General features: G+C 42.2%; 1 protein-coding gene across 4 annotated transcripts in view; it reads left to right on the top strand.

Moving 5' to 3' along the window:
• The window catches only part of SIK3 (SIK family kinase 3), a 261,321-nt gene extending 241,454 nt beyond the window's left edge, over positions 1–19,867 (top strand). For 2 of the 4 annotated variants that reach the window (XM_045837983.1, XM_045837973.1), the window contains 6 exons: positions 90–429; positions 1,233–1,936; positions 12,387–12,550; positions 13,461–13,593; positions 14,491–14,660; positions 17,746–19,867. In XM_045837983.1, coding sequence (XP_045693939.1) covers positions 90–429; positions 1,233–1,936; positions 12,387–12,550; positions 13,461–13,593; positions 14,491–14,648 — 1,499 coding nt within the window. In that variant the 3' untranslated portion in view covers positions 14,649–14,660; positions 17,746–19,867. Of the gene's footprint in view, positions 1–89; positions 430–1,052; positions 1,937–12,386; positions 12,551–13,460; positions 13,594–14,490; positions 14,661–17,745 lie in introns of all 4 variants that reach the window. The other 2 variants (XM_045837965.1, XM_045837956.1) reach the window with 1 other exon arrangement.
• Positions 19,868–20,497: the final 630 nt, after the last annotated feature.

Here is a 20,497-nt window from a genome sequence, read left to right as displayed (position 1 = left end):
GTATGGTTTGTTATCTTCATTGGCCCCCATTGCTTCCAGCTGGCAGGTACCCTGAGCATTCAGTCACTCTGAGGTATCTTTTTCTCTAGGTGCTGCATCTCCCTCCCAGTTTCAAGGCTTACCCTCCCGCAGTACGATCTTCCAGCAGCCACCTGAGAACTGTTCTCCTCCTCCCAATGTGGCACTTACCTGCTTGGGCATACAGCAGCCTGCCCAGTCCCAGCAGGTGACCATCCAAGTACAGGAGCCTGTTGACATGCTTAGCAACATGCCAGGGACAACTTCGGGCTCTGCTGGGCGGGGCGTCTCCATTAGCCCCAGTGCCAGTCAGATTCAGATGCAGCACCGTGCCAACCTGATGGCTACTTTCAGCTACGGCCACCGGCCCTTGTCTAAGCAGCTGAGTGCTGACAGTGCAGAGGCCCACAGGTAAGGCTAACTAAAGTTACCCAGCCAGCTGTCCAAGTGATCCAGGAGGGAGAAAGCTCCTTAGCAGGGCAAGAAAGGAGGAGGGAAGAAAAATGGGTTTAACTGGGCTGTGCTTGTTTCACCCTTTCTAAATCAGAGTGGTGGGTTTGGGTGAATTTGAAACCTATTTATTGACCAAATAAGGGATCAAAATGCTAATGAGACAGGAGAGGAAAATTACAAAGTTATCTTACTATTTTTCTGCAAAGAAGAAAATGGTCTACTAGAGAAGTTGGTTAAAATGCCAGTTTTCCTTGTCTATTCTTTGAGGATTCTTCCCTCTGTCACTTGTATTCTAAGAGATCAGTGCTTCTTCGTAGCTTAAATGATGCTGTAAGATAGTGACTACCTTTAACCCAGAGCTGGGTCTATTACACACAGTGCCCTAAATCCCTTAGACATTACTGGGTAAGTGAGTGCAGGGATGAGTTGGGTTGGTGCATGCATCCCCATCTTCCCTGTCACTCCTCAGTTCTCTGTATCAGTGGAGCTCCCTACTCAGAAAGAGAAGTAGCTATTCTCCAGGGGAGCACAGTGCACTTGTTACATGGATGCCTGGTACTCACTCCCTTTTGTATCTGCAGCTTGAACGTGAATCGGTTCTCCCCTGCTAACTACGACCAGGCGCATTTACACCCCTACCTGTTTTCGGACCAGTCCCGGGGTTCCCCCAGCAGCTACAGCCCTTCAACAGGAGTGGGGTTCCCTCCAACCCAAGCCCTGAAAGTCCCTCCACTTGACCAATTCCCCACCTTCCCTCCCAGTGCACATCAGCAGCCACCTCATTATACCACGTCAGCGCTGCAGCAGGCCCTGCTGTCCCCCACGCCGCCAGACTATACAAGACACCAGCAGGTACCCCACATTCTCCAAGGACTGCTCTCTCCCCGGCATTCACTCACCGGCCACTCGGACATTCGGCTGCCCCCAGCAGAGTTTGCACAGCTCATTAAAAGGCAACAGCAACAGCGACAACAGCAGCAGCAGCAGCAAGAATACCAAGAATTGTTTAGGCATATGAACCAGGGGGATGCTGGGAGTCTGGCTCCCAATCTTGGGGGACAGAGTATGACAGAGCACCAGTCTTTACCATATCAAAATACTGACTCATATCACCACCACCACACCAGCCCCCAGCATCTTCTACAAATCAGAGCACAAGAATGTATCTCACAGGTTTCCTCACCCAGCCCGACCCATGGTTATGCTCACCAGCCAGTACTCATGCCTTCAGAGAGCATGGAAGAGGAGTGCTCATGCGAGGGGGCCAAGGATGGCTTTCCAGACAGGAAGAGTTCAAATGCATTGACCAAAGGTTGCCAAGACAGCCCCCTACTCCTGAGTACTGGCAGACCTGGGGACCCTGAATCTTTACTAGGAACTGTGAGTCATGCACAGGAATTGGGGATACATCCATACCGACATCAGCCAACTGCAGCATTCAATAGAAATAAGGTGTCCAGCCGAGGTAAGAGTCCCTTCAAAGTAAAAGTCCTGGGCCATTCTGCCCCAATTCAATTAACTTAGTAATGTTATTTTTTTCAGCTAGTACTCTGTGTTCCTAAAAGAAAAAGAATTTCTGAGAAGACCTTCAGGACCTTTTGAGGGAGAAGCATGTAGGAAGTGGGAATTGGTGGGTAAGGGGTCTTAATTTTCAAAATTAAAAGCTTAGTGATAGAAACTTAACACATAGATAATACAATAAGTAAGATATATTATCTATTTCGCATATTCATGCCATGTTTTTTACAATACAGAATTTCTTAACATCAGAATAGCCAACTTGAACTTATGCAATAGAAAAAAAGTCAACCAGTGGTAAGGAAATATAATTTAGATAAACATAGGTAAACATATTTAGGTAAATAACATTGGACCAAAATTCAGAGCGTCTCAATTCTGAACTTGCTTCTGTCATGAATGTGACAACCTTATCACTTACACCTTCAGGTTCTTATTTTCCTCACCTGTGAAAAAGAGGCAGGAGGAGTGATAGTGCTTTACAGAGTATTTTGGAAGATTAAAACATATATATGTGTTTTTGTCTATATGTAATGTGTGCATGAGAGAGTAAGAAATGTAATCTGAAATTATGATATAAATGTGAGGTATTAATATTATTACTCTGATCACTTCATTAATAAACTAAGAACAGATTGTTACAGCATTGTAAGGAGCCCCATGTCATTTCATATTGTCTTTATAGTAAATGATTACATTCATTTTCATTTGAGGGAAATTAATATTACCGTCAGTAGATTATACTCAAAAAATGTTGTTCCATTAATATTATAACATTCATCCTAAACAAAATCTGGATTAATATCCATCTTGTCATTATAGATCTTGAAAAATGAGTATATCCATAAATTTGCAATCCTGAAACTGAGCATTTCTTATATCCTTCCCTTCTTGGACCTACCTGCATCTCCTACAGTGTCTTTTAAAGTGAACACACAAAACTCAGCTGCTAGGTCCCATGGTGCAGGGCAGGACAGAAGACCTTACTCTAAATCAGTTTATGTGAGAAAGACTTGGCGCTTTCATGTTGTGCTCACTATGCACTGACAGGGAGGGACACCTGGTTGCATAAAACACCTGTTAAATCCTTGGCTTTTGAACAGTTGGGTGCCATCCCTCTTAGAGATGTGCACCAGTCAAATGTATTGTGAGAAGTTTCAGAACCAAGTCATATGGGGAATGGCTGACAGACCTGGAGATGTTTTGTATTGGGGGAAGTAAACTAAGGAGAATTATCATACTTCTTAGATGGAAGAAGATATTTGACTTTTCTGGGTTCTTATTTGGGGGCAGAACCAAGATCAGAAGAGAAGTAGCAGCAAGTGTCAGCTCCCTAAGGACTTTTATAGGAAAGAATCTAGACTTCCAGTCAAGATGGAGGTGTAGGGAAACACACACCACCTCTATGCACAACTAGGCAAAAAATACAACCAGACTGCAAAATAAATATCACCCAGAATTGTCAGAAAATTGAGCTGTGTGGAAGTCCAGCAACCAAGGATTTAAAGAATCCACATTTATCCAGGAAGGTTGGAGGGGTGGAGAAAGTGGAGCGGCACAGAGAAGCACGGAAATGGAATGGGTGGTCCCACAGCCATGCGTGGTAGATAAAAAAATGAGAGGGATACCTTGGGAACAAGGGATCCCAGCCCTAGTCCAGACCACCTAGCCCTGGGTTCCAGTGCCAAGAATATAAGTCCCCATAACTTCTGGCTGTAAAAACTGGTAAGGATTGGGGTAGTGGAACACACTGAGGGATTCTCAAAAGATTTCTCTTACAGGGCCCACAATAGACTTAGGTCTTGTGTAGGCCCACACCCTCTGGAATTCGGCACCAGGGCAACAGCTGGAATGGCATTAGTGGCACATGGGGAGAAAGTGAAATGTGAGTGCTGGGAGACAGCTTTCTCCAGGGCAAAACTCTAGAGGCCACACAACAGCGCTGCCCCCTCTGTTGCTATATCCCCACACAGAGCAACAGAGCAGTGGCACAGGTTGCCCCTCCTGGGCGATTACATAAGACTCCACCCCATACAACTTAACAGGTGTGCTTTTCTACAATAGGCCACACTACTAAGACAAGGAGTCCAAGCAGCTCTACCTAATATACAGAAACAAACACAGGGAGGTTGCCAAAATGAGGAGACAAAGAAATACAGCCCAAATGAAAGAACATAACAAAACTCCAGAAAAATAACTGAGTGAAATGTAGAAAAGTAACCTATCAGATGTACAGTTCAAACAGTGGTTATCAGGGTGCTCCAGGAACTCACTGAGTACTGCAATGGCATAAAAAAGACCCAGGCAGAAATGACAGCTGCATTAATAAATAAATTTAAATTAAGTGAAATAAATAAATAAATAAATAAATAAATAAATAAATAAATATTTTCAAGGAACCAACAGTGGAGGAGATGAAGCTGAGAATCAAATCAACGATTTGGAAAAAACAAGGAAGAAAAAATCAATCAGAATTGCAGGAAGAAAAAAGAATTCAAGAAAACAAGGATAGACTTAGGAATTTCTGGGACATCTCAAAATGTACCAACATCCAAATCATAGGGGTGCTGAAAGGAGACGAGAAAGAGTAAGAAATTGAAAACTTATTTGAAAACAAATAATGAAAGAAAACTTGCCTAATTTGGTGAAGGAAATAGTCATACAAGTCCAGGAAGCACAGAAAGTGCCAAACAAGATGGACCCAAAGAGGACCATACCAGAACACCTCATACTTAAAATGCCAAAGGTTAAACATAAAGAGAATCTTAAAAACAGCAACAGAAAAGCAGATACTTACCTATAAAGGCATTCCCATAAGACTGTTGATTGATTTCTCAAAAGAAACTTTGCAGCCTAGAAGGGACTGGCAAGAAGTATTCAAAGTGATGAAAAGCAAGGACCTACAACCTAGAATACTCTGTCCAGCAAAGCTATCATTTAGAATTGAAGGGCAGGTAAAGTGCTTCCCAGACAAGGTAAAACTAAAGGAGCTTATCATTACCAAGCCATTACTATATGAATGCTAAAGGGAATTATATAAGAAAAGATCAAAATGATGAACAATAAAAGGGTAACAAATCCACAACTATCAGTAACCGAATCCAAATAACAAACTAAGTAAACAACCAGAACAGAAGTGGAAGCGTAGATATGGAGATCATTTGGAGGGTTATCAATTGGGAGGGGGAAGGGGGGAAATGAAAGGAAAGTACAAGGATTAAGAAGAACAAAATAAGATGGGCGGGGGGTGGGGGAGGTGTTAAGAACAGTATACATAATAGAGAAGCCAAAGAACTTATACGCTTGACCCATGGACATAAACTACGGGAAGGGATTACTAGAGAGAATGGGGGTACCAGGTGGAGGAGGGCAAAAGGGAAAAAATAGATAAAGCATAATAGTATAATCAATAAAATATATTTAAAAGGAAAATCAAAAAAGAACAATTCTAGCACAGGCTGTCTAGATAGCCTGGGAATTTTCTGTCCTAGCAGAAGCAGCATGGTGGTATTAGGGATGCTGTGGGAGACATTCTTGTATGAATGAAAGCTTTCATGAGATTAGCATACTATATTTGTAAAAAATGAACTTTTAATAGGGTTTTCCATGTGTTAGACACCAAACACTACTCTCATATAAATTTATTTAATTCTCTTAATGACCAAATATGGTAATAGCTCTCATCCCATCTTCTCAGTGAGACATCTGAGGCACAGAGTAAGTAATTTACCCCCAGGGTCAACAGCTTAGTGAGTAGGTGACATCTGAACGCAAGGGTCATTCAGTTCACTCTAGCATATACCTAATGAGCATGTCCTTGATATGCAGGGCACCAAGGAAAGAGCAGAGCTGGAGCAAATAGTGTACCTTCCCCATTCCCCCACCCTGGATTGCCATGTATTGAAACACCTTTTGAAATGTTTTCGTACAAAATTTATTCTAATTTCTCTTCATTTTTCCCTCTGGTCTGACTCTTCTCTGCAGAAAGACTGGAGGGCTTGAATTCACCTACATCCTATAGCTGTCAAAGGAATCCCCCTTTTAGCGGGCTTGCTGATCTACTTAGTACCTAAACTAAGGCAGAATGTGTTCTGTCCAAGTGTGGGAGTACCAGAGGTGGGAGAGATTATTTCTCAGTCAGAGGAATTAGTTCTCAACTGGCAGTCAGTGGCATTTGAATTGGGTATGATGGATGAAGATTTTGCCATTTGGATTTTGGAGAGAAGTATGAGGAAAGACCAGTGGGTAAGAATGTATCGGGGATGTTTTGAGGGAATAACAAGCAGGCTTGGTTGGTTTTTGAGAATAGTGTACATGAAGGAACCTAGTAGGAGTTAAGGACAGAGATTTCCTAAAATCCACAGTATGGTCTAGATCCAGCTGCAATGTGCCAGGACAGTAGTGGCACATTACTCAATTCTGCTGGTTGTAAATCAGTACACAATTCTGTAAATCAGTCATGCCCCTTTTAAATCTAAGACCTTCACTTCAGGCCAGAACTTCAGGGTTATAATTCTGACAATCTCTCTTCTTTCCCCAGCTGAGTTACTATCATTACCTCTCTCCTTTGTCTTCTCCCTACATTCTTACATCTACCACCGTCACCACCATTCCCCCCTACAAACATCTTTTGTGCTTTCTGGAAGAAACCAGAGTAAGTCTATTCCTAAAGGTTTCAGTTCAACACTCTTCTGTCCTTGTTTCCTCATTATCAGCTTTGCAGGTATCTTCCCCTCAAAGTTCCCTTTTTCCTTAAATATGTTTTTCTGTTATCTTTGGTATAAGCTTTTCTAGAAGCTATAGTCTTAGATCCTGCCAATGTATTATAGAGATTATCCTTTTTTCTACCCAGTTTGCTCTAAACTTAATCTTCAACTTACCTATAGACTATGCTTGTTCTCACTTGAATACTGTTCATCTTTTCCTAATATCTGCTCCTAGTTTGTGACTTTTGGAACCACATATACAATTATCTTTAATGGATAAAGCCAGAAACTGTTATGTGTCTTTAGAATCCAGTATAGTGAAATAATGCAATAGAGAAACTAATAGTCTAAGGAAGCCCAATGCTGCTCAAAAGTTGAAATCCCTTTGAAGATGTGTATCTGTATGTTTAAAACAATTTTTTATCCTGGAAGTCCCCATTGTTCATAAACAACATGAGCTTACTCTGACGAGGCCTGACAGTGGGCCTGGCTGTAACCTCTCCTCCCTTTCTTCATCTGTGTACTTAGGGATGTTAAGCTAAATGCCCCTAAGAGAAGGAGGGTAGAATTAATGTTTGTAGTAAATCTGCTCCATGCATGCTGCTTTCAACTAGTTACTCGTTTCTTTTCACAACCATCTCGAGGTGTATATATTATGTGATCCCTTTTACACTAGAAACTGAGACGCCACAATTTCCCTTCTTCAACCTGACATGATTCTTTTATTCTCTTAAAAACCCAAGAGCCCACAGTTTTACATTACCCAGGATCAAATAACCTGTTGTCACTTTTGTTAAGAAAGGATTGTGATGTTCTACCTCCACCACCCTGCAGGCAAGTGGGGGAAGCTCACACTTATTTATCTCTTTGGATGTGGGGGTACTTGCTGTTTCCTTTAATGATACCTTAACCTCTGTAGTTACACACTAGTGCCAAAACACAACTTGTTATTTCCATGGTAGAGCAAATTCAACAAATTCATTTGTTGAATTACTAGGATTCACAGACTATGTTGTAGGTGCTGTGTGGAACGCATGGATGAAAAGTTAAAGAACCTCCCTTGGGAAATTTATACCTGCTGGGGGAAAGGAAGGCAAGGTCATGAACAGTTTTAACTCGAAGTGCCCCCTAATGAGTGCTATGTAAGAGGTATGCAGTCATGTACCACATAAGGATGTTTTGGCCAATGGTGGACTGCATATATGATGGTGGTTTCACAAGATTATATGGAGCTGAAAAATTCCCATTGCCTAGTCATGTCATAGCTGTCATAATGTCTTAGCACAATGCCTTAAAATTGCCTACAGTATCCAGTACAGTAACATGCTCTACTGGTTTGTACCTATAAGCAATAGGCTACACCATACAGCCCAGGTGTATAGTAGGCTCTACTACATAGGTTTGTACACTCTATGACTTTTGCATGACAAAATCACATAACACATTTCTCAGAATGTATTTCCATTGTTATGTGATGTGAGACTATGATTATAAAAAGCAGATATAGTGTGATCTTTCTAAAATTTCTTAAGTGAAGATGAACAGGGATCACTGGTGTTAACACAAGGAAAACTAAATGCCATCTTGTCATTGTTCATGGTTACCTATTTCCTTTATGGTTCTGAGTGCTGTCACTCAGTATGAAGCCAGGTGCTCCAGGGCACTACGTGCCCCATGCTGCCTGTCATCTCCCTAACTGCCACTACAGAAGTAGAATTAAGGGTTATCTTCTATACCTGACTTTTTTACTTTGCAAATTAATAATTACAACAGCATAACTGGTTTACCAGTGAGATTACCAACTTAAACTCACAAAGAAAACCACATCCTCTTCCTTGAGCCTAGTCAATGTCAGCAATATTAGTGGACTTCAGGCCTCAGAGTGAGGTAAAATGATAGGCTTGGAGGGTTCTCCTCGGAACTGTTAAGAAAAATATGCACACATGTCATTTCTCTCATTTTTTTCTTAAAACCTAGTAAATGAGTAAGGACAAGTCAACATTGACAGATTCAATAGAGAGTTGTGCAAGCTGCTCCAAAGCACAACTTACTTGTGCTTACTTGTGCAGTCCTTTATAATTTGTTAAATGCCCTTTCACATGTGTTGTCTTTTGAGCCCCCAAACAACTGTCATTTTTGAGACAGAGAACTGAGATTATGAGAGAGTAAATGGTTTATCTGATTTTTGTACATTCTATTGGTGATGGAGTTAGATCCTGACTTCAAGTTTGCCGATTCCCTAGCCTAGTATTTTTTCCTTTATGCCTTCTCACCTTCCGTCCTATACCTCTCAAACATCTGCCAAGCAATAGCTGCCAGCCCTTACAGATCTTTGACTTGTGGATTATATTGAAACTTGAGCAGACAAAACCCTGGTTTGTTACCTGACTCCTTTTTCATCTAGTTTTTAACTTATATGTATCTTTCCTAAATCAGAGGCTTCTTCACTGAAAATTAAAGTTTCATTAATTCATTTGTTCACTTACATATGGGGAAATTGTCTCCATAATTCTAGAAGTAAGGTCCTTGTTGATAAAATCACTTTCTTTGTTTTTGTCAACTGGTTCAGTAAGCCCTTATCCCCTCAGAACTAACATCTCTGAAATGAGTATGAGTAATACCAGTCTTTATGATGTACCAAGCTCTTGTAAGCACTTTATATACCTGTGGAGTAAGTCCTGTATTACAGACAAAGAAACTGAGATCTCATCAAGTCAAGTTACTGTCCCACTCCCCAGGAATCCTGGTGAAGCCAGCATTCAAGCCCAGGTCTTCCTGACCCCAGAGCTGCGCTGGTGAGCTCTGGGTGGGAGAGTCAGGAAGGCTCATCACATGGTTAGTCAAGCAATAGCTTGCTCTGTCTTTGGCGGCACTCAGGTATGTTGGCACCAGACCTGAAATCCAGGAGGAGAGCAGACAAGGAGGACAGTGTCCATGTGACCTTCCCAGAGGCAGGGCCAAAATGAGTATTTGGGTTTGGAGAAACCTCATTTTTAGGAATAAAAATAAATTCCAAAAAAGGGATGGGGGCAGAGGAGATTGTTCATCATACATGTTAAACAAACACACACATTGAGGCCTCTAGAAGAGGTGAAAAAGAATTATCAAGAACCAGGGCTTAAACATTTTGCTGGCTTTGCCATTTCCTCATGTTTGATAATGATTCTTTAAAAATCTTTAAACAGGAGAGCTCTTATGTTTGTCTTTGGGGAGCAAGGAGATGCAAGTGATGAGATTTGCATCCAATTCTATAATCCAGGGAAACAAAAGAAACCCAAGGAATTGAAAACGATGATGCTAGCTATCAAAGAAGAGAATATAGGCATTGAAAAATATTTTGAAAAAGTTAAGAAGCAGTTATATGTTGCTTGGCAGCAGAGACCAGAGAGCCATTTCCTCACTCCATAAAGCCATTGTTGCACCACTTCCTGCCAGTGGTTTTCCTTTGGCCCTGGGGCTAGCACATGAGCTGTGCCCACTGAGAGGAATTGGGCTGGGTGGGTATGATGGGTGAGCTAATCCCACGAAGCAAGTTTTGGTGTAGGCTTTTATCTTCTACTCTCTGCTGGCTTTTAGCTTTCAATAGCAGAACTGTTGCCTTCTGGTTGTTCCTTTGAACCTCTGTGTTCACAGAACTTGAAAAGGATTTCTCACTTGTTTTCATCTTTGGTAGTTGGGAAGTTCCCCCTCCTCTCATTTTTCTCCAGAATGTTTTACATTACCAGCAATATGCATATCAGTCAGCTCCCCTCCCTCCCATTCATTCTACCTCAGCCCCTAAGCCCAGTCCTAACCTTGATTGTTGTAGGAGACCATTTCAGTATAGAAACCTGAAACCCTTTACCCAGCACTTAGACAGTATGTTTTCCTTTTATTATTCAAATAACTACTGGCACTAGGGCTATGTTTCCTACAAAAAACTTTTTTGAAAACCTGGTCTTGCCAAGGTATAGTTCATTAGGAGATAGGTCTAATATTTGCCAATGAGCTTTAACACCCCCAAGAAAACAACCAGGCAAATAAAACATGTTCAAGTGCCCAGCTCTTAAGAAATGGAGCCAAAAGTACAACCAGGAGGATCTAGCAACTTGCCTGTGGCCCTGGTGTTTTGACCATGCTAAGTCCAGAAGAAATATTCATTCCTCTTGAACTCCTCTTTCTTTCCAAAATACAGTTCTTAGGGTTATATGACTCTTGACAGGATACTAACCCATATTAAAAGAACATTTATTAACATCAGTTAAGGAGAGAATTAATAAATTCTGGGTATAGGACAATGTTCTGAGATAAAAGGCTCACAGACACACATAAGATAGAATTCTTGTCCTCAAAGAACTTAGTATTACAGGAATGATTAAAACAAGTACACAATTGAGCAAAGTGCCAGAAATAATTATGTAGAGTCATTAGAGTTCAATAAAGTCTTCTGACACTTAAAGGCAAATCTATTTCTAAATGAAAGGGAAAGTTTCAAAAAAATGTTTACATTTGAGATGGACCTAGAAGGATGAGTTGATTTGGATTGGCAGGAATGGAAGTAGAAGAACTAAGCATTTCCAGGGAGAGGGAACAGCAGGAGCAAATATTTACATAGAGTTGTGAATGGGTAGGGAAGATTTAAGTGGTCCCATTTGACCAGAGTTTAGGATGTAGGGGAGAGCAATGAGTAACCTTCATTGGAAGATAGGCTGGGAAAGTATTGTGGAAAATGAGGTGTTTGGGCTACCCAGTAGAAAGATTAATCTGTAGGGTAGTGGTAGGGGCATAGTTAAGAGGCTGTTGTAGTAATCCAGGCATGAGGTAATAGGGCTTCAATGGAAGCCATGAGATTGGAAAGAAAGGGACTGGAGTGACCAATATTGCAGAGGTAGATTCTTTACACTTAAGTTGATGTGGAACCAGGAGTAAAGTACCCTACGAGCTCACACACAGTTTCAGAAAAGAGGCAGTAAGAAACAAGGATTTCTGAAAGAGGAGCTGGTTGTAGGGGAAGTTGATGAGTTTGGAATTAGACATGTTAAATATCCAGAAAAATACATGTAGTAAATAGATGGAGCTGTGGACCTGGAGCTTAAAAGAGCATTTCTGTAGTTCTTTACATAGAGGCAATATAGTTGAAGTCATGAATATAGATGATATTACCAAAGTAAACATGGGGAAAGAGGGAAGCTCAAGGATAGAAATGTAAAGAGTGGAGGAGCTATGGACAGAGTTGGGAACAGCAGTTTGAGAAACAGAGAAGACTAGGGTGGTACATTGAGAGGGAAGTCAAGAAAGGAGAGAGAAGGCGTCCACAGAATGGAGGCCATCCTCCCAGGCTAGAGGTTCCTGAAAGCTCCAGGAATGATTCTTATATGCATGTGGTTTTGAGAGTACAGCACTGTCAAGTCAACAGAGAGATGAAGAAAAAAGAAGATGTTCCATGTGATCAACCACCATGTGGGCTTTTTCTCCTAAGGGTATGGTTCCTCGACAAAGAGGCTCATGTTTGCTATAGGACTTAGGGTTAGAAAGAAGGCTGGTCCAGGCTTCTGTGAGCACCATCACCAGCCAGCTGAGGATTAGTAGGTAGTGCACACATGTGTCTCACTGTTGTTCACTGTCTCTTGCAAGACATTCCTTTGATAGGTACTGACAATGTTGAGAGAAACTTCAGGTCTGTTGACCAACCCTATTTTGCTGTCTTCTCAGAATCTGTCATAGGGAACTGCATGGATAGAAGTTCTCCGGGACAAGCAATGGAGCTGCCAGATCATAATGGACTTGGGTACTCAGCACGCCCCTCAGTCAGTGAGCACCACAGGCCTCGGACCCTCCAGAGACACCATACAATCCAGAATAGCGATGATGCTTATGTATGTTGGTCCCTCCTGCTTCTCAGAAGTGGAATTGTACCAATCCAACCCTGGAAACAAAACTTAGTAATGTTGGGTAGCATGTACTCCTCCAGTCTTCTCAACCAGAATCCAGCACCTCTAAGAACTAAGGAAGCATATCTTTGAATCACCTGAACAGACCAGCCCTTAACTCCAGTAGAATCTCAGTGGAATCTATTCTCCAATTTTAGACTGAGGAATGAAGAGTAGTTGCCATCTGTCCCCTCTGGCCTTAGTTGTTAAACTTCTACCCAAACAATCTAAAACTCAAGCCCCAGCAAATGAATTCTTAGGCTCTTGGTTGGTTTTCTGGCAGGTACATTGAGCTTACTCAGATAAAGAGAGCTAACCTCGCTCTGCAAGGCTTGTTTTCCTAGGACAGACTCCTAGAGCAGCACTGATTAATGCAGTAGCAACTAGCCACAAGTAGCTATTCAAATTTAAATATAATTAAATTAAAGATTTAGTTCCTCAGTCACTAGTCACATTTCAAGTGCTCAGTAGCCTCTTGTGGCTCATGACTCTGTATTAGACAGCATGGTAGGACATTTCCATCCTTGCAGAGAATTTTGTTAGACTCCTCATGGTGACGGGGATAGGTCAGAAACCTGGTTTGGGAGGCCATGTAGGTGTCAATGGCATCTGTCCACCATGGCATCTGAGATTCACCATGCCCTCACCCAATCTGAGGGCAGAAACTGCAGCAGTTTCCCATACTGTCCCTGTTACAGCCCCCTTTGGATGGTACTGTGCAGAGGAGGGGCATCTGGGAGTACTGCTTGGGAGTGTTGCCTGAGTTCTTTTAGAGGGAACAGCTATCTCTTAAGAGTTACCTATGTGTTGCATATTGTTTGGTATCTTTATGTACTGTCCTAATCATTTTCTGCAGGTGCAGCTGGATAACTTGCCAGGAATGAGTCTCGTGGCTGGGAAAGCACTTAGTTCCGCCCGGATGTCAGATGCTGTCCTTAGTCAGTCCTCACTTATGGGGAGCCAGCAGTTTCAGGATGGGGAAAATGAGGGTAAGGAAGCTTACACATGGGGTGCCCCCAAGAAGTCCCTAGAACTCCTCCCTTCCATATTCACCAGTGACTGCTCCCTTCTTCAGTGTAAAGAGTTCATGGGATGCCATAGCGTTCCAAAGGCATTCTGGACACAGAATTCTTCCCCATTTCTCTTTCACTGAGCATGCATGTATAAATAAAGGAGCATGCCTTCTAGTTGAGTGCAGAGATACCACACTTTTGTTTATCATGCTTTGTTAAAATACTCATTTAATAGCTGTTTTTCTGGTTCTTATTAGAGGGCACTGTGTCCAAACAGAATATGTCTGCCTCCCCTTAGAACTAGTTAAGTGAAGGTTTCATAATAGATATAAAGCACAGGCCTTGGAATGGACAGGTCTGCAGGAAACCCTGACTGCCCTTTACAGGCTACATGGGCAAGGCACTCAGCATTTTTGAGCCCTAACATCCTCCTCTGTAAAGTGGCAGAAACAATAGAGCCTGTATCCTAGATTGTGGTGTGAGTGTCAACTGCCCTAGTGAGTTTAAAATGCTTGGAACTATTCCTAGAGTGTAGAATTCCCCATAGTCAGTGTCTACTAGCAGTAAATTTTCTTCTCCCTTAAAGAGGGAAGTCTTCCTGAAGGAGCAGTATTCTGTCTTCTCCCACACTACAGTTGTTGATGGAGCTTGATGGTGGGAGACACAGTTATGGGGGAAAATGGAACACTTAGAAGAATCCTGGCTTCCAGCCTACAGTCACTAAACACAGTGATAGTCTGCTGTGAGGTAGGATTCAGGCTGGGAGTCAGGGCATGGGTACTCAGACTTCTCTTCCTCTTTTCTCTCCCTATTGTCAACCTGCCCCCGATTTCCTGCTCCCAGAAAATCTCACATGTTCTTTCTGGTCTTCAGAATGCAGGGAGAGTCTAGGAGATCATGAGCACATAGACCTGACTGATGGCAGCCAGCATTTGAACTCCTCCTGCTACCCATCAACATGTATAACAGACATACTGCTCAGCTATAAGCACCCCGAGGTCTCCTTCAGCATGGAACAGGCAGGAGTGTAACAGGAACCAAGAGTAAGTATTACCCAGGCCAGGGCCAAAGCAGCCCTTTGGCCCAGTACCAGGTCCTGAAATTGTCAGGAGAGTCTTTCCATGTGAACTCCACAATACCATTCTTTCCCTCCTGGTCTGTCATTAAGCACCGCCAGTTGTTTGGGGGTATGAGTAGGTACAGACAGAAGATATGCTAGCCATAGTCCATTGGTTTAACTGTGGGGATAAGACATGTGTTGTAATTACAAGTCCTGTAACAGCCTTCACAGAGACATGAGTGAGCTGCAGCTTTGAAGGATGGGGCATCTCTGGCCAGGGTAATAAGGAAAGGAGGTTGTCTTTAAACTCAGTTCTGAAAGATGAAGCCCAGTAAGAAATCATTTCCAGCCATAATATTTCAGCCTGTGCTACAGGTGGCAGACTATTCTAGACAGAGGCAATGGGTGATCAGAGACCAGTGGTAGAAAAGGGGTAAATTGACCTGGTTGGAGTAATGCCTAAAGGAACATAGTAGGTAGTATTGGTTCTTTGAAAACTCTGACAGAAAAGACTTGATGGAAGCTAAGCCATCTGGCAAATCCGTATTAGAGCCTCAGTGTGGCAGATCTCTTTAAAAACCTAAGGTAAAGTGAACCAGAGAGAGATTTCCGGCCAAGGTGAAGGCATAGGTAGATATACTTTGGCTCCTCACACAAACAAAAGAAGGACAACAACAAATTTAAAAACAAAAAATAACCAGAACTGCCAGAAAATCAAACTGTGTGGAACCAAGGAGTTAAGAAGGTGCGGAGATGGGCAGCTGGGCAGAGAGGACTTGTGGCAAGGTGGCGACGGGACGACAGGGCAGGTGAGGCAGAGGCTGGCAGACCACACAACCCAGGTTTCTAGTGCAGGGAAATAAAGCCTCAAAACCTCTGGCTCTAAATCCTGTGGGAATTGCGGCAGTGGGACAAACTTCCAGTCTTACAGCAGAGTTAGTTGGAGAGACCCAAGGGGTCCTAAAACATGTATAAGCCCACCCTCCTGGGAATCAGCACCAGGAGGACCTAGTTTGCTTATGGGTAGTGGAAGAAGTGACTGAAAGTCGGCGGAGAGCTGAGCAAGTAGCATTGTTCCATCTGGTGTACCCCCTCTCCCACATATAGCATCACAGTGCTGCACTGTGGGTTGTCCTGCCCTGGCAAATATCTAAGGCTCTACCCCTTATGACATAACAGGTGCATCGAGACAAAAAATTATGGCCCAAATGAAAGAATAGATCAAATCTCCAGAAAAAAAATACAACTAAGTGATAAAGAGATAGCCAACCTGTCAGATGCAAAATTCAAAACACTTGTAATCAAGTTGCTCACAGAAATGGTTGAGTATGGTCACAAAATAGAGGAAGAAGTGAAGGTTATGCAAAGTGAAATAAAGGAAGATATACAGGGAACCAACACTGAAGAGAAAGACACTGGGACTCAAATCAACCATTTGGACCAGAAGGAAGAAATAAACATTCAGCTGGAACAGAATGAAGAAACAAGAATTCAAATAAATGAGGCGAGGCTTAGGAACCTCCGGGATAACTTTAAATGTTCCAATATCAGAATCACAGGGGTGCCAGAAGGAGAAGAGGAACAGCAAGAAATTGAAAACTTATTTGAAAAAATAATGAAGGAGAACTTCCCCAATCTGGCAAAGGAAATAGGTTTCCTGGAAGTTCAGAGAGTCCTGAAGAATTTCCCAAGGAGGCACACATTAAGGCACATTATAATTACATTACCCAAGATGAAAAGTAAGGAGAGAATCTTAGAAGCAGCAAGATAAAAGGAGACAGTTGCCTACAATGGAGTTCCCATAAGACTGTCAGCTGATTTCTCAAAAGAAATCTTGCAGGCAAGAAGGGGGTAGAAAGAAGTATTCAAAGTCATGAAAGGCAAGAACCTACATTTAGAGTGGAAGGGCAGATAAAGTGCTTCCCAGATAAGGTCAAGTTAAAGGAGTTCATCATCACCAAGCCCTTACTATATGAAATGTTAAAGGGACTTGTCTAAGAAGAAGATGATCAGAACTATGAATAAGAAAATGACAACAAACTCATAACTATCAGCTGAACCTAAAAATAAGAAAAACAAAAAAAAAAGAACTAAGTGACTAACTAGAACAGGAACAGAATCACAGAATGGAGATCACATGGAGGCAGGCAGTTATCAGTGGGGATGGGGAGGGGGAGAATGTGGGAAAAGGTACAGGGAATAAGAAGCGGAAATGGTATGAACAAAATAGATGGGGAAGTTAAGAATAGTACAGGAAACACAGAGGCCAAAGAACATATGTACGACCTATGGGCATGAACTAAGGAGGGTAGGGAATGCTGGTGGGACAGGGGTAGGGGGTGCAAGGCAGAGAGGAATAAAGAGGAGAAAAAATGGGAAACTATATTAGCATAATCAATTTTTTAAAAAAGCCTGAGGTAATGTGAACCAGGCTGTTTTTTATTGGTTTCAGCCTATTGAAAACCAGCATTGTGGCTGGATGGTTCTTGTGCTTTTTACTATGGCTGCAAGACACCCTTCAGCAGTAATCATGGGGAAACTTGGAAAAGATGCAGATTTATTATTTACAAGACCTGGAAATTACACAAATTACATGGCACACCTGGGGCCATACAGCAGGATCTTGAGAGGGTTGGGGGATCCTTTGGGGAATAGGCCTGGTAATTTGCTTTTACTGGAGGTCAGGGAGGGACCCTGGAGTTTTGCAGGCTCACCCTTCATTGGTGGATTTAAAACATAACAGCAGGAATTTAAAGCATGGGAAATGAAAACAAACAATGAGCCCAAATGGTCAGTTACTGAAATCTACCATGATCTCCAAAACAAAAGTGGCTCCAGTGGAGAGAGGAGGCTCTTTATCTAGCCTCCTGGTGGGCCAGTGTGTTTACTCAAGGTAGTCTTTCTTTTTGAATTGGATGCCTAGATAGTCAAAGCTTAAGTCAGGTACTTGCAACAAAAAGAAAAAAAAATCTTATACTACCCAGTTGAATTTTTTAAAAGTCATCAATTGAAACTTTTGAGGCTTTCTCTTTTCACGCTAATCCCCCTCTGTGTCTGCTCTGTTGCAGGTTTGTGTACAGCTGGGGAATAAAATAATGGATTTTAAACCAACAGTATCTAGCAGCATTGCACCAAATTGCCATTGTGTTTCTCTCCACGCAGAACATTGTGACTCCTTTCCTCACATTTAGTTTATCAGTGTGCTGTTCTTCGGGGTTCTGAGGGGGGTTTGCCATGTTTGCTTGTTATGACCAAGTCACCAAGGAAATAAACAGAAAATCCACGTTCGCCATCTTTTGTGAAAGTGTATTTGATGTATTTCAGTTGTTGATTTGGTTTTGGTTTTTGGTATGTTTTCTTTTGGAGGTGATTTTTTTTTTTTAGCTTTACTTCTCTTTTTCTTTTTCTTTTTCTTTTTCTTTTTCTTTTTCTTTTTCTTTTTTTCTTTTTCTTTTTCTTTTTCTTTTTTTCTTAAGACAGAAGAGCAAAGCAGTTAGAGTACAGAGAACAGGGGACCCAGAGCCAGTGCTCTGCATTGCACTTCCACAGGAGCAAAAACTAAAGGATGACACCTTCTGGAATCTTAGTGGTTGGGGAAAGGGATAGAGGAAGTAGTGATGGCCTTTGGCATTTGGAGAGCAAAAAGAGAAACCCCCAGCCTAGAACCTGGGGAAATCTTTACTGCTGGGATCGACTGAAAAACATGTCTGGTCCAGCCAAGATCATATTAGAATGTTAGCCTGGAGGCTGAGAGTGACCTGGTGTTGATGGAGTGCTGGTTAAAATGCCTCAATGTGAGCTTTTTCTTTGGTGTATAATTCAGTTCCCCTCTTATAACCTGGAAAGATGGTTGCCCTTACCATCCTACTGGTTCTACTCATGGACTGCACCCTACAGTGGTATTTATGCCTTTGTATCACCTTACACTCATTTTATATTGTGCTAGAAAAAGAATTATTTCTCTAGAGTATTCCATATGTATATATATACACACACACCCACACACACAGAGATACACACGCTTTTCTCTTTTAGCCTGTTTGTCGCAGGCAAGAAGACTAGGAGGCTGTCTTGGGCCCTGCCTCTTTCCTAACCTCCTCCTCCCTGGGCATCCTCATTCCCTTTTTAATTCTCGATCATGTAGGAATTGTTTTGGTAAATGTTGATATTATTATTGTTGTTACTAATAAATAAAAAGAAAAGGAATTTTTGTTTAATAGAGAAACGTTTAACCAGATTCTGTTCTATTTGAATTGTGACTTGCACCTTTTGTTCAAAGTATTTTATTTAGACAATGTAATTGTGAACAGTTCTTTCTTGTGCCGGTGACAGGCATCCCCATTTGAAGCAGTGCATATGCAATAGCTATTGGTTGTGTCGTTGTCTTTCTTTCCCTTCACTGTTAGAAACCAAAGTCTTTTATGCTGCCTGGGGACTGACAAAGGATCTGGGTTGTCTCCTTTGATCTTCAAAACAAGAAAGAAATATTAATGATTCTGACTCCTGATCCTTTTTTTCTGAGGAAGTAAATGGTCCCCAGTCCCCCTCTAGTCTTTCATTCTGAATTTGCACAGAAGAAAGTGGGTGCCCAGCATGGTCGTCCTGATGTTGCTGACAGGATCCCCATGCAGCTTGTTCTTCTAATATCAGCAGCTCCGCTCCTGGACCCAGGAGCCCTTGATGGATTTCTATAGTGCAGAGCCTTTCTCAGGATATGGCCCATGTTTTCATGGTCCCCAGCCACCCCTTCACTTTGTGGGGCCACCAGCTACTCACCAGAAGGAGGCTACCATGAAAGGCCGAACAGCTGCTGTTTAACTTCTGTTTACATGGAACTGAACTGATGGGAGAGCAGACTGCCACCCTCCAGTTGACCACCCAGTGGAGGCCATTGAGCCCATTAACCGTGCCATCTTGGAACTATACTCTTTAAAAATCATTGCTTTGTATTATAGTAACTAACGTGCGCAGTATATGTTGAATGTATATTAATACACTTTCCTATATCTGTTCTTTGAAAATGTCAGAAGTTTTTTTTTTATTTCTCATTTATGTTGAACTTAAAAAGGATTTTAAAAAATCTCCAGACCCAAGTTTCAGTAAGACCTTAAGCCCCTTTTTTCTGGGCACTTACAACTTAGTAACTTAGTTGGACAGTAGGGGATTGTGAAAATAAAGAATTGATTGTCATCTTATGTCGATATATTATTTACCTTGTGGTTCAGAGTCTAGTTAGGAGAAGCATCCAGGCAGGTGGAAGCAGAAAAAGTCTACCAAGCATAGGATGGAGCAGAGCAATGCATTATCTCCACCTTGTAAAACTATCATTCCCTAGAATCCTGAACTCAGCTCCACACTGTGGTCCCCTGCATCCAGCTTGATCTTTGACACCTCAGAGGGGAGTATTTGAATCTGCTGAATCATGTGGTAAACGGATTCCTTTAGAGGGTACTTGAGAAGGAATAGCAGGAGGGCCAAATCCTGGGGCCTAGAGGCAGGGCCTTTATAAGGTGACTCCAGTCTACCCAGTGTTAGGACAACAAGGAGACTTTTCCTATATTTTCCCCCTTTTTCCACACCTGGACTCCCAGGGGCAGGACAGCATTTCCAGCAGTGTCCTATGCATGGCCAAGAGATAGCTGACTGAAGGTCCACGAAGAAAGGTTACTGAATGGGAAATACTGAGTTTGTAGAAAGAAGAATGAGAGGAAAGAACTTAAAAGCTTTCAAATCCCTGGTGGGCTAGAAAGTCACAGTGGGACTGTTTAGGACAGAAAAGAGCCTTCTCAAGGAGGTCTTCCAGCAATCGCCTGAGTCTGT

This window comes from Phyllostomus hastatus, unplaced genomic scaffold, assembly GCF_019186645.2.
Source record: "Phyllostomus hastatus isolate PE091 unplaced genomic scaffold, TTU_PhHast_1.1 phas_contig_113, whole genome shotgun sequence".
Classification (NCBI taxonomy): Eukaryota; Metazoa; Chordata; class Mammalia; order Chiroptera; family Phyllostomidae; genus Phyllostomus; species Phyllostomus hastatus.
Note: the sequence above shows the minus strand (reverse complement) of the source record. Positions and strands in the feature narration are given on the sequence as shown.